This window comes from Zootoca vivipara, chromosome 13 (genome assembly GCF_963506605.1).
Source record: "Zootoca vivipara chromosome 13, rZooViv1.1, whole genome shotgun sequence".
In the NCBI taxonomy this organism is placed as follows: Eukaryota; Metazoa; Chordata; class Lepidosauria; order Squamata; family Lacertidae; genus Zootoca; species Zootoca vivipara.
The window spans coordinates 27,293,319-27,317,134 of NC_083288.1; the positions used below are offsets into that span (position 1 = coordinate 27,293,319).

Here is a 23,816-nt window from a genome sequence, read left to right on the forward strand (position 1 = left end):
GAATTAGTTGGGAATGAAATGGTGTTGGCAGAATGGACTGCACTAGAATGGCGTGTAAGTTGTGTGTGTGTGTGTGTGTGTGTGTGTGTGTGTGTGTGTGTGGATTTAGCATACTTTTCTAGGCAAAAGATTGTACTGTACTGTATCTTACCAGCTCCCAGATTGTTTATGTGCCTCCTCTTACTCATATAATTCCTTCTGTAGTTCCTCCCAGCTTCTACTCCTTTGAACCTCATGCTTGCTTTGTTGATTAATTAATGTCCTTCTTGGAACTAATTCCATTGTATCCCATAGCACTGCTGCAGAGCAGGGATGTTATTAATGAAACACTGTTGCAAACCCTCCTTGACCCTTTCAAGTGTAATTGCTCTGAGAAGCAGCACTGGATTTAATTGGCAGGTTCTGCTTGCTTCTCTGCCGGTATCCAAATGAAGCCTTGTTATAACTTCCCCATGGTCTAGTATGCCTATTGTCTCTAGGCTTGACTCTTTTAATTTAGGCAGCCAGTCAGAGATCAGTACACAATTTATATGAGAATTGTTCAAGTTTGAGAAAAACATACAGTTCCTGACATCCTGCTTGTATCCTTGCCAAGAGTCCACTGAACAATATTGTTTGAACAGTTCTATCAAGTGTACATTTAAAAAGAAAAGAAAAAGAAAGACTTACCCTAGTAGCCAGGTCTCTTATGGGGTTACAAATCTCATTGAGAGCTGCTTCCCAAACAACTTCACCCTCTTTGAAAGTCTTAAGGGTTTGCAACATACAAGTACCATTTAAAAAATCTATTTCTCTTTTGGTGCATACACCAAGCCTAATGGATTGGACCGGTAAGTTACCTGTGTGTGTGTTTCATCTCTACAGCTGTTTTGTGCTGAAACGTATGGAAGAGCAGTGGACTGAGAAGGCCACGAAACACAATTAGTTTCGCTTATTGTCAGGTTTATTTGAAGAGGCCCAGAGTTCTTCCACAGTGTTTTAATTCTCAGAGCAATCTGTGAGAGCACCACAAACAATAGCACTCCACACCTGTGGGTCGTGAAGGAAGAGAAGGAGAAATGACCCATTTATCAACTTTTGTGTTTGTGTGGCCTTCAACTTGTCTTCAGGCTGTCCATTTATCACTCTGACCTGCTGGTTGGAGATCCAGCTGGGTTGGAACATGGTGGGTGAATGGGACCTTCCTTGTTTTTTGGGTTTTTTTTTACAACTCCCCTTCTGAATGGATAATGCATCTATTCATTTCTGATGCACAAAGCAGCTTGGTTCTTACAGGCTTCAGACATATTCACTTCTTGCTCCCGTCAGCCTTTTTTTTGGTCAGCTGACCAGTTTGTAAACTAGCTAAATTGAAACGGTGTTGATTCCTCTCAGTTGATCACAAATCCGTGTCATTTGCTAAACTGGTGTGTGGGTTGAATCCAGTAAAGTCATTATGAGTGGAGTGACTTTCACAAATGCAACAAAACTTGTCCTCCATCTCCTCCCACTGAGTGCCCCCTGAACTTCCCAAATTTGTTCTGGAGGGCTGGGGGAACTGCCAGAGCAGGGGTTTTTTGGCCGGGGGGGGGGCGCAAGGGAGGAGGAGGAGGGGAGGGAGTTCTGTTCTTTGAGCAGAAACTGTTCTGCTCCAGCAAGGACTTCCTCTAAGATGTAAGTTGTGTTTGTGTATGTAAGTAAATCAGCATTATTTGTAATGCCGACTGTAGTAAGAGTAGAGGACACTGTAAAGTTAGTCCTCGGTTAAGGTTACAGGAAGTCAGGCTCTGTGACCTGGAAGAACTGTTGCTTGGCAATGCCAGTCCAAGTAGGGTTGCCAGACTCAATAGAGGACAGGACTTCTGTGCCTTTAATTGCCCTGCTTTCTTTTGAGTCTGGAAACCTTAAAGAGAAACCAGCAGACCCTTTGCTTGGAAATTAAACAAAGGGTCTGCTGGTTTCTCATTAAGGTTTCCAGACTCAAAAGAAAGCAGGGCAATTAAAGGCACAGAGGTCCTGTCCTCTATTGAGTCTGGCAACCCTAAGTCCAAGTAGGTCAGGCACAGGTGTTTAGCCAAAAGGCAGGACAAGATCCAAAGTAGTGAGCAGAAAAGTAGAGCAGGAACTTAGACCAGGCAGGAAGTGGGCAAGGGATGTAATGTTCAGGGCAAGAAGAAAGTTCTGAAGCTAATACTTTATAGACCCTGATGGTCAGGAAATGGTCCTTGCTGTCAGTTGACTGAATGCTCAGGTGGGTTGCTACTGCAGCCTAGATGGCGTCATGTAGTGAAAACAGAGCACCCAAGTGCAAGTGGTAAAGCACTTAAGCCTCTCTCTCCTGGATCCCTCATAGTCACCTGCATTGGAATATAAGAAGAGCCAGCTGGATCAGGCCAATGGTCCAGCTAGCCCAGCATCCTGTTCTCAACCATATGCATGTGGAAAGGAAGCAGGACCTGAGCACAACAGCAATCTCCCTTCCAGCAACCGGTATTGAGATGTATATTGCCTCTGAAGATGGAGGTAGCACATAGCCATCATGATTAGTAGTCATTGGAACAGATGCATATCCTCCCTACCCTGCCCTGCCACTTTTAGCTATATTTCTCCTCCTGCACAATCAGGGTTCTCAGTAGAAGAGGGAATTCTAATCAAGTCCAGTTAAAATCTCCCTGCAGCCTTTCATGCTTAGCACAGTAAGTTCAGGAGAGGAAGGAGAAAGAGTGATGCTTCCCCTCCTCTGTCTGTCTGAGCACACATTTTTAATGTCTGATGAGGGTTGATGGCTACTGGTTCTGATGGCTATAGGGCTACTTTCAGCACCACAGGCAGAATATCTCTGAATATTAATTGCTGGGGAACAAAAGCATGAGTGAGCTCTTGCCCTCATGGCCTGCTTTTGGGATTCTTAGAGGCAACTGGTTGGCAGGCGCGTAGCAAGGGAGGGGCGTAGGGGGCAGGCCACCCCTAGCTCCACTCTGGTGGGGGCAGCGTGGGGGCAGTGTGCGGGGGCAGCGCCCCCGGCCCCTGGCCCACCCCCGCCTCCTCCGCCTGAGCAGGATGAAGCAGAGTGCGCTACAGAGTGGTTTGCTACCGCCGCCTGGCAACCCGCTCCGTAGCGCACTCTGCTTCAGAGCGCGCTGGCTGAGCAGAGCAGCAGTGCCAACCCGGATGGACTGTGCATGTGCGGACATGCGCAGTACATCCTGGAAGCCAAGCGGCACCATTCGCCACTGCTGGTTGGCCATTGTGTCTGAAAGATGACAAGGGCTTTTAACTGAAATGCCACTACAGTATATAACTATATTACATCCAACACGCACACGCAGGACATGCAGAATCTCTCTAGATGGATAAAGGGATTTCAGCACAAATACCAGTTGCAGGGAACCGCATGTGGGGAGACTGCTTTTGCACTCAGGTCCTGCTTCCATATTTCCCATAGACATTTTGCTGGCCATTGTTGAGTACAGGACACTGAGCTATGACGGCATGATTTAACAGTGCTTTTTTTTTTGTTATTTCACATGTGAGTTTCTGTTTCAGGAACCCCCAGGCGATGCTATCTGTTTGCCTAGACTCACATTTGTAAACATGTTTGCTTCTGATATCATTGGCGAACCACACAGATGAGGCAGTGGAACAATGTGTTTATGTTCTTAAACGAAAGGGACAACATAACTGGACACTCTCATGCTAGTGGCAATGCTCTTTCACAGTATTAAGCTGATATTCCCAAAGCTGTCAAGAACCATTTAAACATTTATAAACCTGCCCCTTCTTCCCTCCCCACACTACACATTGCCTGCTATCTCTGAAACAACCTGAGAGTTTCAGTCTCTCCTTTGGAAATGTTCAAAAGCAGGTTCTTTCTCAAGTTGCATTGCAACAGGTATATATTCACACAAGAAATAGCATTCACGATGTGCTTTAGTAATATAGTTCAGTTGTATGGCATAAAATATATGATACCTGGCAGATGGCCTTTTGGCAGTCAGAAAATTGCTCTTGATGGGGTACAGGAATGGCTGGAGCAGAGACTGGGGACCCCGTGGCCCTTCAGAGTTTGTTGACCCACAGGGTCCATGAACCCAGACCATTTCTCATGCTGGTGGAAGTTGAAGTCCAGCAACATTGGGAGTGCCACATGTTTCCCATCCTAGGCTAAAGAGTGGCTCAATGTAGCTATTGGGAAATTAAGGGATCTCAATCCATCCTATTATTCCACCCATAATCACTGGTCTGAGGTGACCTGACAGCTCCTGGAGAAAATGGCAAAAAGCCACAGGTGCTCTGCAGGAGAGGAGGAGAAAAATTATTTATTTGCAGCTGTTCCTGTAGGAGGGAGGGAATATACGTTTTGGCAGGCAAGTTGATGCGGGGAGCGGCCAAGTTGAGATTATATAGAGAACGGAACACATCATATTTCACTTCTTATGGACTTACCGACGAGCTGAGATGTTTGCTATCCTGGGATTCCTTGTATTAGGCTGCAACCTCCATACAGTCCATACAGTAGGCAAAGGTAACATTGGTGCCAAGGGATGCTTCTAGCTTCTCGAGCTGTGTCGAAAGAGAGCTATTGCTGAGGACTTCCAGAGTGATGTAGCCCCCTCAGACAGCAAATCGGGGGTTTGTCATGAGGAGGCAGCAAATTGTTGGTTATTTAATTTATTATGATTGGGTTTTATGATGGGGAGAGGTGTTGATGGGGTTTTCTGCTACAGGTGCCAAAATAGGTCTGGAGACTGTGCCCCTTGACTTAGAGGGGAGTATCACTTGCTGCTCTGCCTGCACATCACAGTAACTTGGGCTGGTTCTGTGTAAGGTGTCACCTTGTCAAAATTTACTGTCTTAGAGATGAAGAACCACTAGATAGGAGAGCAGGGCCTTGAAGTCGGCCATCAACAGTTAGCCCTGGGACAGGTACTCATGTCAATCTTCCATACTATGGTGAGGTGTACTGTGTATCCATTTTAAATCCTAGTAATAATTTTCCAAATTTTCAGTTGCATGCCAATATGGAAACATGTGCAAACTTTGTCTATCTCTGTCCTTTTTTGCTCTATGTTTTGGTGATACCTAAAATGGCTACCCTAGCTCTGTATGCACTCTTGAGCTCTCTCCCCCCCCCCCCCCGGCAAACTGTCTCCTAACAGGAGGAACGGCTTAGGAAGCTGGGTATGTTTAGCCTGGAGAAGAGAAGGTTAAGGGGTGATATGATAGCCATGTTCAAATATATAAAAGGATGTCATATAGAGGAGGGAGAAAGGTTGTCTTCTGCTGCTCCAGAGAAGCGGACACGGAGCAATGGATTCAAACTACAAGAAAGAAGATTCCACCTAAACATTAGGAAGAACTTCCTGACAGTAAGAGCTGTTCGGCAGTGGAATTTGCTACCAAGGAGTGTGGTGGAGTCTCCTTCTTTGGAGGTCTTTAAGCAGAGGCTGGACAGGCATATGTCAAGAATGCTTTGATGGTGTTTCCTGCTTGGCAGGGGGTTGGACTGAATGGCCCTTGTGGTCTCTTCCAACTCTATGATTCTAGGACTGTTGCAGGAAGGGGCAAAATTATCTGTATGGGCTGAGCTTTCTGGATTTAACCCGTGAAAAGAAATAGGGTGGTTGATGGGAATTCCGCTGTATCGGGTTGTATTTGCCATTTCAGTAAAGCTTATCCCATACATTCCCAGAGTACTTTCTCCTTTTATACTGAGATAATGATTGGGTCATCCCAGGTCAGTGGGCCCTCAGCTAGTGTGCCTGACCTGGCTGACCTCTGGCAATACTGCCAGGAAACATATCTCAAGTGATATGTTGCAGTTCAGGTGATGTGAGGCTTAACAGGTCTGGCCCAATTATAAATGATTATGATAAAACCTGATGCTTGCTGTTGGGGAGGCCAGATCCAGTGCCAGCCCAGAGTTCAAATGGTACCTACCCACTAGGAACACTTTAAAAAATGTTGCACCATTCAGACACCATTCAGCTAATCGTGAGGACTTGTGCAGCTTCTGTTTTATTCTGCCATGATTTTGATTAATCCCCTTTGCTGGATTGCCTTAACTATTGCAATGCTGCTGAACTGTCAGAAACTGGCTTGGTGAATTGTACATTTAGAATTGTTTTTAGGAAATTGTTTCACTAGGCAAAATCGATATCAAATGTTGTTGCTCCTATCATTAGCTGTGCTGAGGGGTTTCTGGTGGCCAAGAAGTGACAAAATAAAATCAATAAAAGGAATCCAATTGAATAAATATGCACATTTTAACTTGAAGCCAATATTGTTGGCATATCTAACACACATTTTATTTATAGTTTTTCTTTTTAACATGTTTTCAGTTTTTTTTTAAAAAAATGTAAATGTGGTGTAATGGTTAAGAGCAGTAGACTCGTAATCTGGGGAACCTTGGGCTAGTCACACTTCTCTGAAGTCTCTCAGCCTCACTCACCTCAGAGTGTTTGTTGTGGGGGAGGAAGGGAAAGGAGAATGTTAGTTGCTTTGAGACTCCTTAAGGTAGTGATAAAGAGGGATATCAAATCCAAACTCCTCCTCCTCCTCCTCCTCCTCCTCCTCCTCCTCCTCCTCCTCCTCCTCCTCATTGCCAATTCCATTCATTTCAATGCATCAATTGATTGCAATACTCACTTGATATCCAGATGAAGTTTTACGTAAACAGGGGTGTCCTTGATCTCAAGGCAGGAAGAACCCCACACTTGCAGCAGAGATGAATGTGGAGAACCTTTCTCCATAGAATGTGGAGAACCTTTCTCCATACTCAAGTGAACAGGGCAACACCCTGCTACTTTTACTTGGCCATGATTCTTAGATTAGTTTATACTGACAGCCTCTCAATTTCTTACTTTTCCTTTAAGGTTCTCCATCTTGCAGCTTCCCTTTCATTTTTGATGGTAAATCCTACTCATCATGCACGAAGGATGGGGCGATTGATGAACAGTTGTGGTGCAGCACAACCCCTAACTATGACAAGGATGGCCAATGGAAGCGCTGTTCTCTCCAAGGTGGGTAGTCAACAATACTGCTAGAATTATTATTCTTTCCTGAGCAGTGACTCAAACTATATATTATGCCTTAATAGTGATGGGTGAACCTTGTTCATTTCAGTTTCTCATTTTCTCAGCCATTAAGTTCAGTTCTATACATTTCCACACCAGTTTGCAAATTTTCTTTCTCATGCAAGTTTTGCCAGCATTTTAGTAGAAATTTCTCCCAAGTCCCACTTTTATTTTTGTCTGAGAATTCCCCAATACACACACTTCTCAAAGCATTTCCCATGAATATTTTGCATTTATGGAATTTCACAAATATATGCATATGTTAAGGTCTCTGCTGCCTGGCCTGCCTCCCACCTTCTTGGTAACCAGCAGTGATGTCAAGCCTATCTCTGTCCTTTTTGCTCTATGTTTTGGTGATGTTTTGGAAGTCAAGTGAGCAGTGCCACTTTTCCCCATGCCACTGACACTACTGTACCGTTCTTCACGCTGTGGTTTGTTCCTTCCACATTTTCAGAGTACGGTGGCAACTCTGGAGGCAAGCCCTGCATTTTCCCCTTCATCTACAAGAATCGGACATTCTACACCTGCACTGATGAGGAGAAAGGTGTATTCTGGTGTGCCACCACAAGAAACTATGACAAGGACCTTGAATGGAGCTGCTGTGCTGACATCAGTAAGAAAACTAAGGGGCCATGGCTGTTATTAGTATTGGTACTCCAGAGGGAAATAGGAGATAAAGACTGCTGAGTCATCAGTTACATTAGTAAAGGAGACCTGGGGAAAGAAAATGTTTTTTTGTGATTAAGAGAAGACTCAGAGGGCAAGGTCAAAGTCAGGCAGGGCCAGCTCTAGGTTTCTGGGGGCCCTGGGGCACAGGGTAGAAGTGAGCAACCATGGCTTTTCTCTCTTTCCTCCTCAAACCACACCAATCCCTCTTGACACCACCTATCTACTATGGTAAAATATATGCCTACTGAATTATACATTTAAACTTTAGTTATCACTGACTGCATTTTTTGCCTTCCATTACCATTCAACTCCCAACTTGCAATGTTGTTGTTGTTTTGCCTACAGTACTTCAAACCCATTGTTGTTATGATTCAAATGGCTTACCTGGTCTTCACTATAAGGTCCCAGGGCAAGTTACAACAATATAAAATATGAGCTTATAATCAGAACCAGTGTTTTTTTTCTATATTAAAAAAGAGTTTTGCTTAGGGCTACTCTCATTGAAATATTGAAATACTGCCCCTCAATGAGGCCAAACTTAGATTCACAAAATGTTTACCGGGTATGCGTCCCCCTGTGTCCCCCCCCAGAGAAAAAGCATTGGATAGAACAATATACAATCAGAAGAATAGGTGAGTTCTAAAAAGTGTGTGTGTGTGTGTGTGTGTGTGTTTGTTTTGTGACGACTTGCCAAATTGTAGTTTGGGAGAAAAATTATCCCTTATAGTGGCATGCATTCTGGGAATAGGAAGTAGATGTGTGCAGAACAGTCTATGGCAGGCGTGGTTGACCTATGACTCTGTTATTGTTGTTGTTGTTGGACTCCAACTCCCATCAATCCCAGAGAGCATGACTTAATAGTCAAGGGAAGATGGGAGTTGTAGTCCAGCAACATCTAGAGGGCCATCAGTTCCCCACCCCTGCTTTATGCTTTTGAGCAGGCATCCCCCAAACTTCAGCCCTCCAGATGTTTTGGACTACAATTCCCACCATCCCTGACCATTGGTTCTGTTAGCTAGGGATCATGGGAGTTGTAGGCCAAAACATCTGGAGGGTCGCAGTTTGGGGGTGCCTGCTCTTGAGAATAGGCTGAGTTGAGTGTTTTACCCAGGAATCCAAGTTGAACACACTATCCACTGGAGTACACTTGTATTTATGCTTCTCGTACCAACATTTCCCTAAAGGGTAGGGGCAACACTGTCTTTGTCTCCCCTCCTCAGGACTAGATGCCAATCCCAAAGGCCCATGTGTCTTTCCTTTCACCTACAACAGTACATCCTACTCAGCATGCACAACAGATGGGATTTCTAACAAGAAGCCTTGGTGCTCCCTTACCAGCAACTACGACACTGACTTGAAGTGGACTTACTGTGAGCCCTCAGGTAAGAGAAATGACTAACAACCATGATAGCTACTCTCTGCCTCTATGGGTGGAGGCAGTACTGCTTCTGAATCCAAGTTGCTGGAAGCCACAGGAGGGGAACATGCTGTTGGGTTTGGGTTGTGGGTTTCCCACGGGCATCTGGTTGGCCACTGGGAAAACAGGATGCTGAACCAGATGGGCCGTTGGTGTGATCCAGCAGGCTTTCCTTATATTCTTTTGAAAACTGTAAGCTTGGTAGGGAAGAGGCAGGATCCCACTATGAACACTTTTCTGTGATCCAGCTAGAGGTGATGATAACAGTTAGGTCTGTTTCACCACAGGAGTGCCCCAAACATATAGAAATGGGAGATTTCCAAAAGTGGTGGGCATGATCAGAGTTTCTGAACCTCACCACTCAAGCCTACCTCTTAGCTCCCTCAACCTCTTTCTGCAAGCTTCCCCCCTCCGCCAGCTGAGGACAAGACAATTACAGCATCAAAGTGCAGTGGAGGAGAGAAGCACTCAGGGAGAGACGTTAACGGGGAAGGTTGTGTGCTCTAATCTGTTCATCCTTTCTGTCAGTCATCCCCCCCACCTCTCCTTTCTATGTGACTGTGGGAGTCTTGTGTTGAAGTACTACTTCATACCTAATTTGGCCCTAGGAAGACTTGGCTAAGGCTAGGAATTTTTGCATGACACTGTTTTTATGGTTGAAGACATTGCTTTTGATGCTCCAGGGGCACTCTAGGAGTAAGAAAATGGCACTGGGAGACTGTCAAAAATATGGAGGGGAGGAATTTCAGCATGAAACACGGTTCTTTTAACATTCCATGTTTGTTTCACCCAATTTTTGGGGGGAGCTAATTAAAAAGGTAGAACCCCAGTTAGCTGTGTTTTATATTGGTGTTTTTTATATGTCTTAGTTTATATTGTTTATATTGGTGTTTTTTATTTGTCTTAACTGACCTATATTTTAAATAATTCTTAACACTGTTGTCATTGTGAATTTGAGATATATTTATGAAAATTCACCAGCATTTTGACCAAATTTATCTTTTAAAGCAATTTTTAGTAAATAGCATATTTTTTGAAAGCAATTCCTCATAATTTAATGCATGCTTGGATGCAATTTTCACTAATATATACGGTTTGATGTACACATTGGTTGGATGGCTGTATTACAAAATTCAGGGGAGTGTGAATTTTGAAAGATAGATTTGTTTCGGTTCTCGTATTGTTTTGAGAAGTGCAGATTACTTATTAAAATGCAAGCAAAATAAAACTTCTCTTCCACCCCTAGGTCCAATTCAGCGCAACACAGTTTCACGTGTTCCTACTCTAGGTGGTCTACAAATCCTCACATTTGCCTTCTTTTTATTTTAAAACCCAGGGCCAGCTCCAGCTTCAGAAAACCCATTATGTGTCTTCCCCTTCATCTACAAGGGCAAGTCCTACAGCACATGCACTAGTGAAGGCATGAGTGATGGGAAACTGTGGTGTGCAAACACCAGTAATTACGACATTGATAAGAAATGGGTGTACTGTACTGTAACAGGTAGGAGAAAAGCAACATATATGTTTGTTCTGGGTTTGGTGGAAGGGATCCAAATGGGTATGAAAGGTACCCTGGGCTCCTTTTGGAGGAAGGGCAGGGCATATATTCAATAATAATAATAATAATAATAATAATAATAATAATAATACAGTGGTACCTCTACTTATGAATTTAATGCGCTCCGATCGCACATTCGTAAGTTGAAAAAATTTGTAAGTCGAATCCCATAGGAATGCATTGGGAGAAAACATTCGTAAGTCAAAGCAACCCTATCTAAAAATTCGTAAGTAGAAAAAATCCTATCTAAACCGCATCCAAGATGGCGGACAGAGCTCCGTTCGTAAGCAGAAACATTCGTAAGTAGAGTTATTCATAAGTAGAAGTACCACTGTAATAATAATAATAATAAACAACTGAGTGAGAAGAGAATAAGCACATCACTTCTTCTGCACACAACTACACAAAAAGTTATTTTTACGCATGTGTGAACTGACCATCAGCATCTAGGCACTGGACAACACTTGCCTTTCACCTTGACAACCCTTTCCCTTTGACAATGCACACAACTCAATGCCCCAACCTATAGGAAGGTTTCTAACAGCGCATCAAATCATAGTTTCATTCCGTGGCAGAAAATTCATGATGCGCACAGTGCAATCCATGCTGGGATAAGGGACTACAAGCATGCACATAATGATCTTCTCTTTTGGTCTTGTGAACTTTGCCTCCCCCTTTCCTGCTCAGAAGCAGCTGCTGAGCCCAAGGACCTTTGTGCCTTTCCTTTCATGTACAACGGCAAGCTCTATGACTCCTGCACAACACATGGAATGTCCCGGAAGAAGCCCTGGTGCTCTCTCACGGCAGACTATAATGCGGACCTGCAATGGACATACTGTGAGCCTTCAGGTAGGAAGGATGGGAGGGGCAGGAAGAAGTTTAGTGGTGAGAGATGGGATGCCAGGTAGATTACACAATACTGAGCAAGATGGAGACAGCTTCCTGTGAATGCTTGTAAGAAGGCGGCACATCCCACAGAATCCTTTTTCCAAAAGTGCAGGCTAAACTGGATATTTCTGGCAGAGCCCCCTTGTGTTCAAACATAGAACTGCTTCAGTCCTGTAGAAAGGGCATGCCCAATTTCAACAAGAAAAGTGGTGGATAGGTGAGAGATACTGAATTCTCCCAATTTCTGCCATTCACTTCCTTTTTTACATATGAAATGCGAGAGGTGAGGCTCTAATATGACCATAATACGTGGCCATGAATGTATGGAAATCCAAACAGGCCAAATAGAATGATTTTTCTCCCCCTGTCCAAGCATTCCTAGTAATACAACTACTGCCAGAGGCAGCTCATATGCCTGGGGTAACCAGTGTGCTGTGCTCAAAAGTTAATTCGTTTTCCACCCACCCCGTCACACCCCTGAATACCAGGCCACTGTTTAAACAGGAACTGGTTGGGCTCTTCTTATTTTCCTTATGTGAAAAGGGCTGTTATTATATATCTTGAAAAACTGGCGGAGGAAGGTGGGTGCATGGTGTGTGGTGAGCACCGGGTGTCAGCTGTGAGGGCGGGTGACATCACTGCACCCCCCCACTCTCTGCATGGGCGGCGCCCCTGGATGCTCGCTGCACGGGTGGCGGTCCACTAGGGATGATGCTGCCACGGGCAGCTAGCGGTGCCCCTCCCGACACTCACCGTGCGGGCGGTAGGCAGCTAGGGAAGCTCACTGCATGGGTGGCAAGCGGCACCCTCCATGCTCACTGCACAGGTGGCGGGTGGCTAAGGAGGCTCACCGTGCAGGTGGCTAACCCCGCCCCCACGGGCTGGCTAGTCCTGCCCCTGCACCACTCCGGGTTCTGGGGCAGGTAACTCTGCCCCTGTCTTGAAATATATTTCTAGTTACAGGTAGGTAGCCGTGTTGGTCTGAGTCGAAGCAAAATAAAAAAATTCCTTCAGTAGCACCTTAAAGACCAACTAAGTTTCTGAAGTTTCTAAGTTTCTGAAGTTTCTAAGTTTCTAAGTATCTGAAGAAGTGTGCATGCACACGAAAGCTCATACCAAAATAAAAACTTAGTTGGTCTTTAAGGTGCTACTGAAGGAATTTTTTTATTTTGAAATATATTGTTCTGCCATCAGAGAGGGATGGAAAGTTGAGGTCAATGGTTTCTCTAGCACAAGGATATCTCTGATTAACTCCAATCCCTCCCTGACATACTGTATATTTCTTTTGCATGGTAAAAAATTCAGGCCCTGACGAGGTTGCAGAAAGTCCACCTTGCATCTTCCCATTCATCTTTAAGAGACAGTTTTACCACAGCTGCACCACAGATGGGCGGAGAGATAAGAAGCCATGGTGTGCCACCACAGGCGACTATGATACAGACAAGAAGCGGAAGTTATGTCCGGAAGAGCCAGGTAAGAGAAGCTAAAGGCAGGAGGAAGGAACAAGCCAAGCAGAGGCCAGATCTATTCATTTTATTTTGTAGAATCTTAAGTCACATTAAAAACAACAGCATGTCTGTAGGGCTCCTCCAGGTAGATCAGGTTATGCTGCTGGTCATATCCCTGAGGCTGTGCCCTTTCTGGACCACCCCATTGACAGGGATGGAGAATCAGACAAAGTTCCTCATTACTTTCTGGGCAACCTCCCAGTGGTGAATGAAACCAGAAGCAAAAGTGGGTGGAGCAATGAATGTAAATTTCTTTATTGTGAGATGGACTAGTGTTTGCACATGTTCATGTACCCTTCTCTATCCTCCATCCAGCCAAGTGAGAGGCATTATCAGAGTTCAAGTACATATTCCAGCTTGGTAAAAATACTCAAGGGGTGTGACTTGGGTGAAAGAGGGTGTGGCCTGGGGAAAGTTTCAAGGGTCAGACAGAGAGGTTTGGAGGACCCCATCTGGTCCACAGTCTTGCTTATGTCTAGCTGCCCCATTCAATTGTGTGGAGCACCTACTGTACTTGGGAAACAACATCTACAACTCTTTCCAGACATCCATATTTAACATGTGGGTGTTGAGGGGGAAGAACTAGCAGGAGGTATGATATTGGGGGCATGGCCTCACTTTTCATTATACCTGTAGGAGACTACATTATGTGGAGAAAACATGAAGAGGTTTTTAGTTTACTAAAAAAAACCCTGAACTGCATTGATCTGATTCAAAAGTGAGTGACCCCAATGTTAAAAGACAGCCATATATGTGTGTCTAGTTGTTCCCTCAGCATGGCATGTCATATTTATTCAGAGGCCTCAACTTCTGACTCGTAGGGATCGCCTATCTAGTAAAGCATTGTTACTCAGCAAAAAATAGTAACGGGAGAATTACTTACTTAAATTAAATACAGTGGGACCTCGACTTACGAGATCCTCGACATCCGATGATTTTGACTTACGAGCGGAAAAAGTGGCTGCGCGCTTACAATTTTTTTGACATCCGAACGGAAAACCTGTTCGCTGCTAGATGCGGTTTCCTCGACTTACGAGTTTTTAGATGCGGTTTCCTCGACTTACGAATTTTTCCGTTTCCAATGCATTCCTATGGGAAACCGCTTTTCCTATGGGAAACTTGAGTTACGAAGTTTTCGACCTACGAGTGTGCATTCGGAATGGATTAAATTCATGAGTCGAGGTCCCACTGCATAAGGGAACAAAATAGTTTTGGGGGCCCAAATATGCAGCAAAATTCAGCTTCTCGGGTATTGCGTATGGGCATATGGATTGGCTGGTATCATTTTCTCTCTCTGTGGCATCTATTATGATATGGATTGCCTACATATCCCTCCATCCATCTTACCGTATATTCTGGAGTATAAGATGACTGGGCGTATAAGACGACCCCCAACTTTTCCAGTTAAAATTTAGAGTTTGGGATATACTCGCCGTATAAGAAATACGACCCGTCGTATAAGACAGCCCCTGACTTTTGAGAAAGTTTTGCTGGGTTAAAAAGTAGTCTTATACGCAGGAATATACGTATTTCTAATTTTAAAACTTAGGTCCAGATCTGAAGGTAGAGAGTCCATCTTGCACCTTCCCTTTCATCTACAAGGGCAACTCCTACAGCACATGTACTACAGAGGGCATGAGTGATGGGAAACACTGGTGCGCCACCACCAGCAACTATGACACGGATAAGAAATGGATGTACTGCAATGTCACAGGTAGGAAGAGGACAGCAAAAGTCTTTGGGTTCGTTTAGGAGAAGGGTGTTCCTCTTTGTTACTTGAGAAGCAACATTCCACGTTTTCCTGGACGCTGCTTGTAGCTCTGGGTGTCTGTGGATGTTATATCTTTTCTGTCTATAATCCGACACAAGCTATTTTCTTGAGTGCTCTGCAAATGTTTAAATTCACTTCTTTTTATATTAACATCCAGGGCCAGATTCAAAGGTAGAGAGTCCAACTTGTGTCTTCCCCTTCATCTACAAGGGCCTATCCTACAGCACATGCACTTCAGAAGGCATGAGTGATGGGAAACTCTGGTGTGCCACCACCAGCAACCATGATGTGGATAAGAAATGGGTGTACTGCAATGTCACAGGTAGGAAGAGAACAGCAAAAAGTGTTTGTGTTGGTTTAGGAGAAGGGTGTTCTTCTGCAGATGGGCGGAGGGATGGGAGACTCTGGTGTGCCACCACAAACAATTATGAAGCTGAAAAGAAATGCCTTACAGCAACTTTTTTCTCTGCTCATGGATGTAAGAGCCTCAGCTCATCATTGATGACCATCAAACAAATCATTGTCCTGTTCCTTGCTTAGAACAGAAGCGAGAACATTTCAGATTGTATGTATTCCACACTGGAGTGAAAAACGTGTATGTTGTGTGCTGACAGAAAGTCTTCCCTATAAGTAATCCAAAATGATAACTACTTCTGCTTTGAGGGGTCCACAAATCCTTGCCCCAAGTGCTATTTTTTCTAGAAAAAGAGGTGCTGAAACTCACCAGGAAGCCCCCCTTGTTGTCTTATAATGGCAATGCTACCCACCTGAGAGATGCTGGAACTGAGTTCCAGCTGAAAAAGCCCTGCTTACACCCATCTTCTTTTTCCTTTCAAATTCAGAGCCAGACTCTTTTTTTATTATTCAATTTTTTTATTATGTTATTTCTTATACAATCTCATACACATATACATTGTTGTTACTACATCACTAAACATTTGTTACATTTTCAAGGTACTTGCTTCTTGTTTCCTTCTTTCTGTGTTATTTATGTTAAATCAAATATACATAAATCAAATTTCATCAAATATCCATAGTCAAACCTAACAAATTAAATCAAGAATTTTGACTTCCCGTCACCTCCCAAAGTGCACCTCATCTATATTATTAATGTACATACTTTCCTCTTCATTTTCTTATTGTCTCTTTTGTACATCAAAAACCCAATCATACCAACATATCTTATAAGTTATAAATTTGTGTTATAAGCCAGTCATTCCAAGGTTACCATGAAAATTACATTGTTGTTATTATTTTCTTATTGCCCATCTTCTTTTTCCTTTCAAATTCAGGGCCAGACTCAAATGGAGAGGGTCCTTCATGTGTATTTCCATTCATTTATAATGGCAAGTCCTACAGTGCATGTACCACTGACGGCATGAGTGATGGGAAATGCTGGTGTGCTACCACCAGCAACTATGATTTAGATAAGAAGTGGATGTACTGTAATGACACAGGTAAGAGGAGAAGGATATAGGTAGACTGCAAATGATACTTTATGACAGTTCCCTCCATTTGCATTGAAATGAATGGAGTGGGATAATGTAAATCCAACATAATCTGCGTCATTAATTATATAATTTATGTAAATTACACAATTTTGCCACAGTGAACAATAACATAATGTAGTTTTAGGTGGAAGATGAACTGAAGCAGAATGGAAACAGTGCTGCATGCAATGAATACAGGGCAGGTTGGAAAATAATACCTTCTTGCATCCCTAGAAGTACTTAAGAAGCAACATTCCACTTTTTCCTGGAAGCTGCTTGCATCTCTTGGTGTCTGTAGACGTTATATCTTCTCTATCTGTAATCTGACATGAATTATATTCTTGGGTGCTCTACAAATGTTTAAAGTTTTAAACTCTCTTCTTTTTATGTTAACACCCAGGGCCAAATCCAGAGGTAGAGAGTCCAACTTGTGTCTTCCCTTTCATCTACAAGGGCCTATCCTACAGCACATGCACTTCAGAAGGCATGAGTGATGGGAAACTCTGGTGTGGCACCACGAGCAACTATGATGTCGATAAGAAATGGGTGTATTGCAATGTCACAGGTAGGAAGAGAACAGCAAAAAGTGTTTGTGTTGGTTTAGGACAGGCATGGCCAAACTTGGCCCTCCAGCTGTTTTTGGACTACAAATCCCATCATCCCTAGCTAACAGGACCAGTGGTCAGGGATGATGGGAATTGTAGTCCCGAACCAGCTGGAGGGCCAAGTTTGGCCATGCCAGGTTTAGGAAAAGAGTGTTCCTCTTTGTCTGATCATGCAAAAGCAATAACTGTCGAGGTTTAAGGAAGAGAGCACTCTGGAGACATAGAAGGACAGACGTCATAGAGGTGTATAAAATTAGCCTAAAACTAATGGATATCCTGTAATGTCACAGGAGGAGAACAACACAACATAGGAGGAAGCTTCTACCTATATCGAATAAGACCATTGGAAATACTAGCTCAGTATTTTCTATGCACTTGGCAGTAGCTCTTCAGGGTTTCAGGCCAGCAGCCTTACTTGTAGTTGCTAGAGGTTCAGCCTTGGAGCCATCTGCATGCAAAGCAGTTGCCTTACCACTGATCTATGAGCCATTTTCCTTTCTGGAGTAGCCACGTTCTGCTATCACTGGCTATTGGGTGGGCTAGCCCTGGCTGTGTCAATAGTTTTGGCAATCATTTGCATTTTTGTGTTCTTTTTGGTGATATAGTTAGGCATTATCATGTGACATTTATGTGACATTGTAGTTTGATTAGTGCAATGTAATGCATTGCTTGCTTTCTTTTCTTTTTGTAATTTCATACACTATTTTGCTTCATTGTTCATTAAATGCATTATAACATTTCCATTCTCTTGGAGCTTCCAGAAATGGATGGAAAAGGGACATTATAAATTTATGTCTTGCCCAATGCAAGGTGGTTATTCTAAATGAGATTCAGAAGTAATACAAAACACAAGTGAGTGAGAAGATTAAATATTTTATTCTAAACAGCAAGCAATATATACAGCGGTACCTCGGTTTATGAACTTAATCTGTTCTAGAAGTCCGTTCTTAAACCAAAGCGTTCTTAAACCGAGGCACACTTTCCCTACTGAGGCCTCCCACTGCTGGTGCCCTTCTACTATTCGGCTTCCGTTTGGCTTCCAAGGCAAAGTTCGCTAACCGGAACACCTACTTCCGGTTTTGCAGAGTTCTTATCCCGAATTGTTCATTAACAGGGCTGTTTGTAGACCGAGGTACTACTGTACATATCAAGCAAGCACCTCAGTCTGACACTTGGAAGCCCTCAAGAAGTGGCAAAGTGACTTCCCTAGGTAGCCTTAGTTTACACAGCCCTGTGGCCATCAGTCTGTGCATGAGCTTGTTAGACTCTGCTCAACACTATCTGATTTATAGCTAGCTAGCCTGTTAGCCTGTGTGGCTTGCTCGACTGGCTATGTGCAGATTATTCATTAGCCAGCTCTCCCAATGTCTCACATTCTCCAAACAATGTCTATCATCAAAGAAGGTGAAGGTACCCAGCACTATCACTTCCTTCCACAGATTAGGGCATTAAAGGCTGTTCTCAGCCGTCAAACTGCTTAACGAGAGATAAGAAGGGGAAGGAAGGAGGCAGGAAAGGAAACCATGTTAGATCACTAACTCCTTGGTACAATTTATCTTATGGATAGATTTCCCATACAATGTGAGAACTGCATAATAAACTGCTTCTCCTCCATGTCTACCCCAGTCTTCTTCAACTTCCCATCATTCCTCACCATTGGCTAAGCTGATTGGGAAGATGAGATGGAATCAGCAAGCCCGTTGGAGAAGAAGCAAATAGAAAAATGAAGGTATGTGCGAAAGTGTTCCATTCTTTAAGAACGTTTCTTCCTTCTATCTGTTCAAAAACCAGGGCCTGATGAGAGTGTGGAAAGCCCGCCTTGTGTCTTCCCATTCATCTACAAGGGCAAGTTTTACCTCAGCTGCACTGCGGATGGGCGGAGTGATGGGAGACTCTGGTGTGCCACCACAAGCAGCTATGAAGCGGACAAGAAATGGAAGTTCTGCCAGGACTCAGGTAAGCTCAGAGAAAACAGAGGAAGTGGAGGTTAATCATTCCCATTGGTACCAGATGTACAAACTGGCGTGGGCCAAGCTACTTCCTCAGTACCTCAGTACGTCTGAACCCATTGGTTCCCTCTTGTTTAGTGAAATGCAAGGATTTCATTAAAGTTACAGTGTTTTACACCCACCCACCCTACTCACAAACGAAACAAAGACCACCACAGCCAACCACAAATGAACAATCACACCCTAGGCCAACCCCAACCTCTCAACTCCAAAGGAACACAAGCAAACAGCAGAGAACCAGCACAAGCAACGCTGACAAAAAAACCCCCACATATACCAATTAGAATAGAAACATCGTCACCCCACCCCACCTCTACCCATCTTTCCCCCATCTATCTTTCCCCCCTTTCCCCCCAATGTCTCAACAAATGAAACTGATTTGTAAAAATGTTATGAGAGACATTGCACATATTTCTGTAAATCAAGAAAATCTTTAATAAAAAGAAAAAAAAGAATTTTTTACAGTGTTTTAAAGGCAGCAATAGCTTGTTCAGTGGAGGATAGTCTCACTAGATGGGCTACATATAACTTCAGAATATAATTTTTATCCTTGCTAGTTGGAAGAGTAGCAGCTTTTCAGTCCCAATCCTACCTGGTCTACCCTCCTCTAATTTTTTTTAAACCCAATGTATTTTGTCAGTGACCCGATACATTTTTATTTTCTTCCTATCTACAAATAATCCAGAGGTTACTGAATGGAGGTAACATTTTATGTTTCTTACAGGAACTGGGCAGTTGTCTGGGTTAGGGCATATCTGAATCCCACCCCATAATGAGAGGAGCGTAAAGGGCTTTGGGAATGCAGCACAGCACGTCTGAGGATAATATGGTGGCGGGCATGGATTTATTTATAGCATTTCTTACCTTCCCCTTCACCATAAGGTCTTGGGACAGGTTGCAACAATACAATCATAAGATGATAAAAACACATAAAGCAAGTGAAATAATGTATACAAGAATAATAACAAGAAAAGCAGCACAATATAGGTTAATTCGGGAGGAGTTGCAATCAGAGGTAAGGGTCGGGGCCTTCACAGTGGTAACACACTGGCGTAACACACTGACTATGGAATGTTTCTCATAGGGAGTTTCACTTCCCGCCTACTTTAATGTTATTTCATTTTTTTTATTAAAAAAACCTCTGTTTCCCCACTCACCTCTTATGATAGGGTCTAGAGCAACTTTTTTTCTCTGTTCATGGATGTAAGAGCCTCAGCTCATCATGGATGACCATCAAACAAATCATTGTCCTGTTCCTTACTTAGAACAGAGGCGAGTACATTTCAGATTGTATGTATTCCACTCTGGAGTGAAAGTGTGTAGGTTGTGTCCTGGTAGAAAATCTTCCCTATAAGTAACCTAAGATGATAACTGCTTCTGCTCTGAGAGGTCCACAAATCCTTGCCCCCAGTGCTATTTTTCTAGAAAAAGAGGTGCTGAAACTCGCCAGGAAGCCTCCCTTGTTTTCTTATAATGGCAATGGTACCCACCTGAGAGGTTCTGGAACTGAGTTACGGTGAGTTCCAGCTGAAAATTGCACCCATTTTCTTTTCCCTTTCAAATTCAGGGCCAGACTCAAATGGAGAGGGTCCTTCCTGTGTATTTCCATTCATTTACAATGGCAAGCCCTACAGTGCCTGTACCACTGACGGCATGAGCAATGGAAAATGCTGGTGTGCTACCACCAGCAACTATGATTTAGATAAGAAGTGGATGTACTGTAATGACACAGGTAAGAGGAGAAGGACATACGTAGTTTGTGTTCATTTAGGACAGGGTGGGGAATTCTTTCATCCAAAGGGCAGCAGACCCTTCTATTTCACACTTGACAATTTCTCCATGGATTTTTGAACATTGAGAGAAATTATAGGAGTGGGGGAGGCATTCAGAACATGTTGTACAGACACTGTTGCAGTTATATTAGTTGTCTATTTGTTTTGGGAATGCTCTTTTTTTTAAAAAAAAGTTGTGGCATTGATCTTTAAAGCCCCTAAATAATTTCATAGGAGATGTCATAGGTAATAGGACCTGTGCTCATAGGAACCTTCCCAGTTCTTAAGATAAGCCTCAAGGAGCTTGCTCAAAGGCCCGGTGTCAAGGCCCATTAGACTGGTAGACACTAGAAACAGGGGCTTGATCATTGGTGACCCTGTAATTTCTTTTAACTATTCTGTAGGGGATACTTATGGCCCCATCTTTGTTAACTTTCAAACAGACCTTTAAACCTTTTTATTTCTATCTGAATTATATTAACGCCCTTAAACAGCAATTGAAATGTTCTGTTTTGTAATTTGCATTGTATTCTATGGATTATAAAAATAATTCATATGTAGTTCACGCGGTGGGGTGTTTCTTTTCTGGCCATGGCAGTGCTGTTGCTTGCTGGGAGTTCGGTGGGGTGGAGCAGCATGGTAGCAAGGACATTGAGTTTGGCAAGGGTCAGGAGTGGCCAGCTTGGCCCCATAACTGTGGGTACCCGGGGCCATGGGTGCCATGCAGCGTGCATGGCTCTGTCACCAAAATTTGTGGGTGCCCGGCCACTTCATGGGGAATTTTGTGGGTGCTTGGGCACCCAGGGCCCCAGGGAGTTGGCACCTATGGAAAGGGTATGCAGTGGACCCTACTGCCTGTGTGTCTGCATTGGCTTCTGCTAACCCAATGCTTTCTACACCCTCACTGCTGTGATGCCCTATCTTACCCTGGTTCTGGCAAGTGGACAGGAGAAAAGCCGCAGTACCCCACCATACAGACACCATCTCTAGACGGACAGACAGACTTTCTGTCTTTCATTTGAGCTTTAAAATATATAGGACTTGTATCTCAGAACAGGAAAATGAGTTAAGATGTCTGAGAGAACATTTCTACTTTAAGAATACATCATCTATTTGTTTAATGACAGGACCTGACAAGAGCGTGGAAAGTCCACCTTGCACCTTTCCATTCATCTTTGAGGGCAAATTGTATGTCCACTGCACTGCAAGTGGGCGGAATGATGGGAGGTTGTGGTGTTCCACCACCAGCAACTATGATGTTGACAAGAAATGGAAGTTCTGCGAGGAGGACTCAGGTAAGGGCCTGAGGAAGTCAAAAGCTTGGAGAAGAAAACAGACAAGCCTCCAGTAGTGAGATTCAGAGGGGCACAGAATGAATACAGATTAGTGATTGCAACTGCTAAAAGGTGGTTGAATGTGTTGGCAACTCTTGGGACAAATTGCAATGTTTGTATGTCATCACAATGGGCTCCAGGTCTTCCACCCTGATCTTACCACATTCCTCTAATGAGTTCCTGTCACCAGGTGCCAAAGCAGTAACGGGAGTAAGGGAAGGAGATAAATATTTGGGTAGCACCTAGAGATGTCAGAGAATTTCAGTAAAAATGGAAATGGGAGTGGAAATCACCGATGTTCTTTTATTCAGACCCGTGAAAAAAATCCTGTGAATAAAATCAGTATTTGCTATTGTTTCTGTTTTGAGACCGCAAATAATACTTTATGATGGTTTCCTCCATTTGCATTGAAATGAATGGAGTGGGATAACATAATGACAACATAATGGGCGTCATTAATTATATAACTACGTAAATTACATAATTTTGCCACAGTGAACAATAACATAATGTAGTTTTTGGTGGAAGATGAACTGAAGCAGAATGGAAATAGTGCTGCATGCAATGAATACAGGGCAGGTTGGAAAATAATACCTTTTACATCCCTAGTGGTATATAAGAAGCAACATTTCACTTTTTCCTGGATGCTGCTTGCAGCTCTTGGTGTCTGTGGATGTTATATCTTCTCTATCTGTAATCTGACACGAGATATTTTCTTGGGTGCTCCACAAATGTTTGAACCCACTTCTTTTTATGTTAACATCCAGGGCCAGATCCAGAGTTAGAGAGTCCAACTTGTGTCTTCCCCTTCATCTACAAGGGCCTATCCTACAGCACCTGCACTTCAGAAGGCATGAGTGATGGGAAACTCTGGTGTGCCACCACCAGCAACCATGATGTGGATAAGAAATGGGTGTACTGCAATGTCACAGGTAGGAAGAGAACAGCAAAATGTATTTGTGTTGGTTTAGGAGAAGGGTGTTCCTCTTTGTCAGATCAAGCAAAAGCAAGCAGCACTGGAGGATTAAAGAGGAGAGTACTCTGCAGACAAAGAAGGACAAACATCATAGAAGTGTATATAATTAGCCTAAAACTACAACATTCTTCTCCCCCCCCCCGGCACTTCCTTCTTGAAACAGGACCAGATATAAGCAAGGAAGCTCCCAAATGTGCCTTTCCATTCATCTTTGAGGGCAAGTTGTATATGCATTGCACTGCAAGTGGGCGGAGCGATGGGAGGTTGTGGTGTTCCACCACCAGCAACTATGATGTCGACAAGAAATGGAAGTTCTGTGAGGAGGACTCAGGTAAGGGCCTGAGGAAGTCTAAAGATAGGAGAAGAAAATAGAGACCAGCTTTCAGCAGGGAGATTCAGAGGGGCACAGAATGAGTACAGATTAGTGATTGCCATTGCTAAAAGGTGGTTAAATATGTTGGCAACTCTCTATCTAGGGGATTCTCTATCTACTAAAGCACTTCTAATACTTGCTTAGTTATTTTGCATATTTCTCGTATGGCTCTTGTCCAGAATAGTTGGATTTTGGGGCATTCCCACCACATGTGGAGGTATGTGCCTGTGGAGGTGCATCCTCTCCAGTATCGTGGTGAGGTTCCTGGGCGTATTTGTGCTAGTTTCCTTGGTGTTTGGTACCACCTGTAAGTGAGTTTCAGAGTGAGTTCTTTCCTTTTTGTTGATATGGATTTAAAAGGAGGTTTAAACCACATTCTGGTCCACTGAGT

The 23,816-nt window shown here is 43.5% G+C and overlaps 1 protein-coding gene across 1 annotated transcript; it reads left to right on the plus strand.

The window, feature by feature from the left end:
• Positions 1 to 47: 47 nt before the first annotated feature.
• Positions 48 to 22,093, plus strand: LOC118094637 (uncharacterized). Its single transcript, XM_060282114.1, has 14 exons — positions 48 to 54; positions 6,855 to 7,001; positions 7,510 to 7,668; positions 8,945 to 9,106; positions 10,496 to 10,642; positions 11,387 to 11,548; positions 12,893 to 13,060; positions 14,645 to 14,809; positions 15,024 to 15,188; positions 16,159 to 16,323; positions 16,757 to 16,921; positions 18,753 to 18,917; positions 20,538 to 20,702; positions 21,870 to 22,093. The coding sequence occupies exons 1-14, from the start codon at positions 48 to 50 to the stop codon at positions 22,091 to 22,093; spliced, it is 2,166 nt and encodes a 721-aa protein (XP_060138097.1).
• Positions 22,094 to 23,816: the final 1,723 nt, after the last annotated feature.

Bases quoted from the DNA above. Each gene is read 5' to 3' on its own strand.
- LOC118094637 (XM_060282114.1), top strand. The intron at 7,002-7,509 runs GTGGGTAGTCAA...CCACATTTTCAG, and splicing joins GAAGCGCTGTTCTCTCCAAG to AGTACGGTGGCAACTCTGGA. The intron at 14,810-15,023 runs GTAGGAAGAGGA...ATTAACATCCAG, and splicing joins GATGTACTGCAATGTCACAG to GGCCAGATTCAAAGGTAGAG.